The 9,123-nt window shown below is 43.3% G+C and overlaps 1 protein-coding gene across 2 annotated transcripts in view; it reads left to right on the top strand.

Annotated features, from left to right (window-relative positions):
- The first annotated feature begins 806 nt into the window (after positions 1-806).
- LOC129841223 (zinc finger protein 696-like) overlaps positions 807-9,123 on the top strand; it is a 32,627-nt gene continuing 24,310 nt past the window's right edge. Inside the window, exons 1-3 of one of the 2 annotated variants that reach the window (XM_055909388.1) lie at positions 807-1,299; positions 3,578-3,708; positions 3,906-5,479. In XM_055909388.1, coding sequence (XP_055765363.1) covers positions 1,032-1,299; positions 3,578-3,708; positions 3,906-5,081 — 1,575 coding nt within the window. In that variant the 5' untranslated portion in view covers positions 807-1,031 and the 3' untranslated portion in view covers positions 5,082-5,479. Of the gene's footprint in view, positions 1,300-3,577; positions 3,709-3,905; positions 5,480-9,123 lie in introns of those variants that run through there. The other variant, XM_055909386.1, reaches the window with a different exon arrangement.

Genomic DNA, 9,123 nt, shown 5'->3' with positions numbered 1-9,123 from the left:
AACAGCAAAATCATTGAAATTGTTGCATGTTGCATTTATATATTTGTTCAGTATAGTTTGTTGATTAAGATGACAAAATTATGTTAAAAATGACCAACCAAGCATATCAAAAATGTTTATTGCTAATAAAATGATTTTAAAAAATAATACAGCCGTTGTCGGGATATGAGTAAAGTAGGCAATTTATCATAGGAGTAATGGGGTATCCTACAGCTGTACCCTAATCATGGGCGTGGTCACGTTAAGCACTGCCTTGCTGTGTGTATCTTTGTGAACGCTGCATGTCTGCTGTAGCGCCAATGAGAATGAGAAGAAATTATGGGCAAAGACACGACAGCGAGGTGCCAATGAGAAGAAGGAAGGGGATTCGAAAGGGAACGATCCTCGTACCCTGGCCGCATTCAGACCATATCTAAGCAATAAGGTACGAGGGGGTGTGGTATATTGCCGATATACCACGGCAAAGGGTTGTAGCCAGGATCTCCGCGTTGCGCTTAAGAACAACCCTTTGCCGTGGTATATTGGCCATATACCACAAACCCTGAGGTGCCTTATTGCTATTATAAACTGGTTACCAACGTAATTAGAGCAGTAAAAATACATGTTCTGTCACACCCGTGGCTTTCAGGCAATCCGCATTCAGGGCTCGAACCACCCAGTTTATAATGGTAATTAGAGCCCTGAATGTGTAACGTAATAAGCAATAACGCAATTAAAAGAACAGGGCGCATACCTTTTTAATTTAAGCAGTACCCGTTTTCACTTAGCCACACCCTTTGAGGTATGACGTGCACCAATAAGATCCTCTCTCTTCAGTGTAAACGGAAGTGAACATTGACCAAGAACCACTTTAGCGTTTTTATTGTTGTTATTTAGACGTGTATTGACATACTGGAACAAAAAAAATACGCATAACATCACAGCATTGCATACTTACCCCAGGTAGTGTTTCATTTGCGTTGGAGACTGGACATTATTAGTCGATGTTATCTAGGTAACGCTAACTAGGTAGCTGATCACGTTAGTTAACAATGGCTAACTGTATGGTTTTTCACACTCAAATAGCCTCCATCATGGAGGTGCTAGCGAATGCAGCCGTGGCACAGATCTGTAAACTCGTAGACAACGACTATGCAGTGATCCGTTTGGAAGTGTCTCAAAGCCAGAAAGAAAACAGGGCATTGCGGAAGAAACTACAGCTACTCGAACTGAAGGTGTCACGGGAGCGCGCAGAGCGCGTCCTCGCCAGTCGTCCCAGTAGTGTCAAGATCCTTGACCGATACAGAGGAATCGAACGAGGTATATTTTGCAGAAGGCTGTCGCCGTTCATAAAGTTGATTCGTTATAGCCCCGTTCCCCCCTGAACATGTCAGATGTTACACAGAATTGGGTCTTGGTCAGTTTCTGGATGGTATGCAATAATTCAAATTCCCTGATTACGATCTATCTAGCGCAAATATTCACTATCATATAATAAACAAATGCGCATGACTTTTGGATGCAGAATAAAAGCAGGTCACCTTGCCAGAAGATACTGACCCTACCGTTAACATTGTTTACAATGAGCAGCACTGGGGCTCCAATCATGGTTAGTAAGTGTAAATAACATTTTATTCAACACGCTGGCTTGTAGAGACTATTGTTTATTTTTGGGGGGGGCTCCAATCAGTAGCCACATAAAAAAAAAGTATGTGGACACCCCTTCAAATTAGTAGATTCGGCTATTTCAGCCACACAAGCTCACAGAAATCTGTCCTCAGTAGCAACACTAACTTCCCAGTTCCAAACTGCCTCTGGAAGCATTGTCAGCAAAATAACTGTTTGTCGGGAGCTTCATGAAATGGGTTTCCATGGCCGAGCAGCCACACACAAGCCTAAGATCACCATGCGCAATGCCAAGCGTCGGCTGGAGTGGTGTAAAGCTTGCCGATTGGACTCTGGAGAAGTGGAAACCGTTCTCTGGAATGATGAATCACACTTCACAATCTGGCAGTCCAACAGACAAATATGGGTTTGGCGGGTGCTAGGAGAATGCTACCTGCCGAATGCAGAGTGCCAACTGTAAAGTTTGGTGGAGGAGGAATAATGGTCTGGGGCTGTTTTTCATGGTTCGGGCTAGGCCCCTTAGTTCCAGTGTCGGGAAATCTTAATGCTACAGCATACAATGACATTCTAGATGATTCTGTTCTTCTGACTTTGTGGCAACAGTTTGGGGAAGGCCCTTTACTGTTTCAGCATGACAATGCCCTCGTGCACAACTCAAGGTCCATACAGAAATGGTTTGTCGAAATCAGTATGGAAGAACTTGACTGGCCTGCACAAAGCCCTGACCTCAACCCCATCAAACACCTTTGGGATGAATTGGAACACTGACTACGAGCCAGGCCTACTCGCCCAACTTCAGTGCCCAACCTCGCTAATGCTCTTGTGGCTGAATGGAAACAAGTCTCCGCAGCAATGTTCCAACATCGAGTGGAAAGCCTTCCCAGAAGAGTGGAGGCTGTTATAGCACCAAAGGGGGACCAACTCCATATTAATGGCAATGCTTTTGGAATGAGATGTTCGACGAGCCATGTAGTGTATCACAGCCATTTTGAAATGGCAGTGTCAGCCAATGTGACATGCAATTCCATATGGCTGCTGTGGCTACTGCTAGCTAGCATGAGGATGAAAAGGGCACTTTTCCGGGAAAAAACTAACAGTATTTCAATCTTCTCGATAGAGCAGTGTGGATAAAGGTCAAATCTGGAGTACAGTGGCATAGCCCATCCCTGCACTGTTGTACCGACCCATATCTCGCGCTGGTTCCATGGTGTCTTAATGTAACCATGAAAAGATGCAGTAGTCTCTACAAGCCAAAATGTTGACTAAAATTATATTTACACCATACCGGTTGTTCACGCTGTTGGTCCTTTTGGAGGTGGAGATAGGGTATCCACAGGAAAGGGTTGTTTACCTGACTCTTTGCAGCGCCGGTAGGTTCTGTCGCTTGTATTTTCAATCTCTTGACATGTACGTTGACCGAAGCACGTTTCCTCGCAGTCAGCTGGAAGCGTTTGCCGTTCGGTTATGCTCGGCCATATTGTGCAAGAATTTGTCAAGTGCGAATTGTATTTCTTTAATACAAACCAATATACATACCAACGTACTAAAGGTAGGGTTGATAACGCTTCCCTGTGGATATTTTGTATCAGATTACCTCCGACATAGGGACAAAATCGGTGGACAACAAGTAAAGTAAGTTGAAATGATGTTTGTTCAACATTCTGACTTGTAAATGGGACTGTTTAGGAATGCTGAGCCTACATGAAAGAGACGAGTGTGTGAGTATTTCACTCTCAGATTCTAAAAGAGGCTATTGTAACCAGAGCCATATATTTGTGGGTTGTCATACACTTACAATGTTATATTGAGCAGGACTTTCATACAAGCCTTAAAATGAGAACTTCTCCGTGTTCTGCAACCAAATTGCACTCTTCGCCCTCATGCAGCAGTGTTTGCAAAGACAGAAAAGGATCTATACCGTTGAGCAAACAGTAGCCAACATAACCTCTTTTTCCCCCAATCACTTTCTCAGGTGAAGGACATCTCACTGAAGGCCACAGGAGCTTTGTGAAGTCATTGAAGAACAATACATGGATAGATGACCAATCAATTACTGTTGATGAGGGGAGTAGACCCTCAACCCAGCATGTTATCATGATAGAGGTTAGTGTAATAGTGTTGCATAAAAATGAATTACTTTGTAAATCAAATGTGGCCAGTCTATTTCAGAAAGGCTCCCCTCAGCTATTCACTTGCTTACATGTACATCTGCCATAGGAGAGCTTGTGAGACTTCCCTATGACATTGTTATCCAATTCTACTCATGTACCGGTAATAACCTCCTCTCTTTTTTGTGTCAGTCTGCAGATGCAGAAGCTGCAGGTCCTGGGGTCAAGATGGAGAGGTCTGAAGGAGATGAAGACCCACAGCACAGCAGAGACATCCAGACTGGAGCACCCTCTGTAGCCACAGAGGACCCCATCACCGCCCCAGTGCAGCCCAGGACCCGAAGCAGCATCACTGAGGTCAGTGGAACGCCGAGCGCAGTCCTCAAGTCAAAGACAGACACCGAGACTTTAACACGAAGGCTCTTACACACAGGATCTGACCACCGATCAGACCCAGAGAGACTGGGCAGTCCTCCTGCTCCCAGTTCAGAGTACTTACTGGTATTTCACCAGAGCCAAAGAACGGTTCATTCCCGTGGAGATGGTGACACGTTAGAAACTGGTGGTGATGTTCCATCTTGTTCTTACACTACAGAGATGGACCCTGGCAACATATCCTTGGGTTTAGAGACACAGACTGATTTGTCTAGAGGGGACTGGAACCATTACAGTAGTAGTGTATACTCTGAAGGGTGCTTAGATAAGAAAGGGGAGAATATAATTGTAGATGAGGTAACTGTGAAAGTGGAGTGTGATGCTTCTCCCACATGGAATGCAGATAGTCATCTAGGAGACGGACACTCACAGGGAAGAGATTTCTTAGATTACAGGGAAAGCTTAGAGACAAATACAAACATTGTGACCCACTCTCCTATACACGTGTTCAGGGATTGTGACCCAGTGTCCATGTCGATGGAGCCTTCCGATTTACACAGCCATGTCATTTTCGATCAGATATTGAACTCAAACGACAGGGCTAAAGCCCAGGCTCAGGGAGGGGGAGCCACATCCGGCAATAGTAAAGAGAAACGGTTCCTCTGCATGTTCTGTAACAAAGGCTTCAGCTGCCCCCAGAAGGTGGAGGTCCACCAGAGGGTCCACACAGGGGTGAAACCCTTCAGCTGTACCCAGTGTCACATGCGCTTCGCCCAGGCTCGTGACCTGAAGAGGCACCAGAGGGTCCACACAGGTGAGAAACCCTACAGCTGTCCCCAGTGTGAGAAGAGGTTCTCCCGCCAGGACCATCTGAAGATGCACCTGAAGGTCCACACGGGAGAGAGGCCGTTCTCCTGTACGCACTGTGGGAAGACGTTTTCAGAGAGGAGCTACCTCAGGATACACCAGCAGAAAAACCATTCCACTCTATAACATAAAAAGTAACCATTCCACTCGACAGCTTAGATCAAACCCTGCATTAAAGACAAAGATTAATTTTCATATTTGTCAACAGAATAGATCCGTAGATGCGTTTGGAATAACAAGAGGAGCCTATATCGGTGTTGAATATTCCTGGGTAGAATATTGCATCCAGACATTGTGTGATTATATAAGCCTACAAAGTCTGATACATATGTAATGTATTAATGTGCCTATTTAATTACTTGCATTCAACTACTTAATTTTTTTACCAAGACACATTTCATGAGAAAATGAATGAATGAAATTTATCAAGTTCATGCAGATTGTTAGTTGAGATGTTATGTGTGGTTTTCATATGGTGTATTTATAACTTGTTTTATGTTCAATAAACACAAAATGGGACTTTTCATTCTAAGACATTCATTTAGACTCTCTCTTTAGTGTACATAACATCTTATCTCGCTCTATTCTGCATACACACAATATTATAACCAATATACACTTACATAATATACCCCAACACCTACTGTAGTGTACACGTCAACATCGTTTAGTCGGGTTTGTCTGACTTTCCATAGCAGACTTATTTTTACCCACATCATATGAACCATGGTGGGTTTAAAAAAAAAAAAATCTGTAAATACAGTATAGAACTCAAACTTAGTGGAAAACATAAGCAACAATTTAAATGTCAAAATGTTCTGCTGCTCAAAATGTGTATCAGCCAATTAAAATGTTTAATTTACTTGCAGGTGACAAAACCCTAAATTGTAGCTGGTCTCATCAGATTATATCCTGGAACAAGTTCCGCATCAGCCAATTAAAATCGTCGACATAGTTGGATGTGTCCTTAACACGGAACCTAAACCGGCTGCGCGCTATCTTGCATACATTTATTTTGTCCCCCTAATGTAAACTCGTACATCGCCTTGGTCCGTACAATTGCCCTTATTTTAGCGCCCCAAAAACATAATACTTCCAGATCAACTGTAATGTCAATACCATTGTAAAGCACAATTTCTCCCCTTTCCAACAAAATCGATTACATGACCTAAACACTGCCCGTTTCTGCATAATTCAAGCAGGCAATGAGCCCCGTCGGGTCTTTTTAAAAATGGCGGGTGGGGAAGCATGTCGTGTGGGAAAATTGCTTTTTTCACTCGATCTGTCCAACTTATCACCTTATCGTCAATAAAATGTAAATAAAACATAGCAAAAAAACATATCAAAACAAACTCTGAACCAATGACATTAATTTGGGGACAGGTCGAAAAGCATTAAACATGTATGGCAATTTAGCTCATTAGCTTGCACTTGATGGCTAATTTGTCCTATTTAGCTAGCTTGCTGTTGCTAGCTCATCTGTCCTGGGATATAAACATTGAGTTGTTATTTTACCTGAAATGCACAAGGCCCTCTACTCCAACAATTAATCCACACATAAAACGGCCAACCGAATCGTTTCTAGTCATCTCTCCTCCTTCCAGGCTTTTTCATCTTTGAATTTATATGGTGATCCATCTACACTTTCATAGTATTACGACGACAACCGGCAAAACAGTTCGTCTTTCAATCACCCACGTGGGTATAACCAATGAGAAGATGGCACGTGGGTACCTGCTTCTATAAACTAATGAGGAGATGGGAGAGGCAGGACTTGCAGCGCAATCTGCGTCAGAAATAGAAAGGACTTCTATTTTAGCCCTCTTATCGCAGACACTCGTTGGCGCGTGTGAGTTCAATAATTGAATAACATATATTTCTAAATTTATTTTGCGACGCTCGCGCACGTGACGTGTCTGGTCTGGTCAGCAGTCCAACTGCATGTTCTGATCATCAAAGCAACTATCACGTGTATTTGACTGACTGTAAAAGGTTGCGTCAATCGAATCTGGTATCAGAATAAAATGTGATTCAGAGTCACCGAATATACTTTAATTATATTTATTTAACACAAGTGATAAATGGTAAATGCAATTTTCGTATATACGGGTTCACTGTATCACCACGCAGGGTAAAGCAGAGAACTGACTGAAATAGTACAGACATCTTCTTTTATACTGTGACAGAGGTAGTTCCAACTTTAGAGTTGGCAGGTTGAGAGCTTCAAATTCTTTGGTGTCCACATCAACAACAAACTAGAATGGTCCAAACACACCAAGACAGTCGTGAAGAGGGCACGACAAAGCCTATTCCCCCTCAGGAAACTAAAAAGATTTGGCATGGGTCCTGAGATCCTCAAAAGGTTCTACAGCTGCAACATCGAGAGCATCCTGACCGGTTGCATCACTGCTTGGTACGGCAATTGCTCTGCCTCTGACCGCAAGGCACTTCAGAGGGTAGTGCGTACAGCCCAATACATCACTGTGGCAAAGCTGCCTGCCATCTAGGACCTCTACACCAGGCGGTGTCAGAGAAAGGCCCTAAAAATTGTCAAAGACCCCAGCCACCCCAGTCAGACTGTTCTCTCTACTACCGCATGGCAAGCGGTACCGGAGTGCCAAGTCTAGGACAAAAAGGCTTCTCAAGCCATAAGACTTCTGAACAGGTTACCTGTTCTATTTAATGGTTACCCGGACTATTTACATTGTGTGCCCCCCCCCCCCCCCAACCCCTCTTTTACGCTGCTGCTACTCTCTGTTTATCTTATATGCATAGTCACTTTAACCATACATCCATGTACATACTACCTCAATTGGCCCGACCAACCAGTGCTCCCGCACATTGGCTAACTGGGCTATCTGCATTGTGTCCCACCTCCCGCCAACCCCTTCTTTTACGCTACTGCTACCCTCTGTTCATCATATATGCATAGTCACTTTAACCATACCTACATGTACATACTACCTCAATAAGCTTGACTAACCGGTGTCTGTATATAGCCTTGCTACTCTTATTTTCAAATGCATTTTTACTGTTGTTTTATTTCTTTACTTACCCACACACACACACACACACACACACACACACACACACACACACACACACACACACACACACACATACCTTTTTTTCGCACTATTGGTTAGAGCCTGTAAGTAAGCATTTCACTGTATGGTCTACACCTGTTGTATTCGGCGCACGTGACAAATAAACTTAGATTTGATTTGCTTTAACTAGGCAAGTCGGTTAAGAACAAATTCTTATTTTACAATGACGGCCTACACCGGCCAAACCTTCTCCTAACCCAGACTACACTGGGACAATTGTGTGCCGCCCTATGGGACTCCCAATCCTGGCCGGTTGTGATACAGCCTGGGAACAAACCAGGGTCTGTAGTGACGCCTCTAGCACTGAGATACAGTGCATTAGACCGCTGCGCCATTCGGGAGCCTGAAAATAAGAGAACACCTCACTCTGACCATTTTACTCGCCCTAGCATAGCTAGTTAGGCTGTTTTCATGTTATCCAGAGCATTGGTGACTGTAACTGTGCTGCTGGCAACAATTGAATTACGCTTTTTCGCTGAGGTTTACTGACACCGGCCATATTCAAGGGGTGTTGAGCTTTTGTAAATTCATCAGTTATTCTGCTGAGAGTGGAGGAGAGTGCTCCGAAATCGGAGTAGATCGCCAGAGCGTATTTACGAACGCACCCTTAGTCCTGAATGAATTGTGAATAATGATGAGTAAGAAAGTTACAGATGTAGAAATGTCATACCCCCAAGACAGGCTAACCTCTCACCATTACAATAACAAGGGAGGTGAGCATTTTGGGGGGGGGGGGGGTATGATATTTGTGCGTCTAACTTTCTCACTCATCATTATTCAGGATTCATTCAGGATTATCCAGAATCATGGTAGCATCCACATGAATGTAGAATTGTTTCGAACCATATTCTATTCTTATTTACAATAAAAGTGACTCAACTGACACAATACATTATTTACCATTAATTTCTATTGGGCACAAAATAATCTGAAACACAACCAAAATGAACAGCAATGCATCCAACAAGTTTGTAGAGTCACAAGCTTGATGTAATCATTGCGTGCTAGGAATATGGGACCAAAACTAAACTTTTGAATTCTTTAATACACATATAAGTGAA

The sequence above is a fragment of the Salvelinus fontinalis genome, chromosome 42, assembly GCF_029448725.1.
Source record: "Salvelinus fontinalis isolate EN_2023a chromosome 42, ASM2944872v1, whole genome shotgun sequence".
NCBI lineage: Eukaryota > Metazoa > Chordata > Actinopteri > Salmoniformes > Salmonidae > Salvelinus > Salvelinus fontinalis.
Note: the sequence above shows the minus strand (reverse complement) of the source record. Positions and strands in the feature narration are given on the sequence as shown.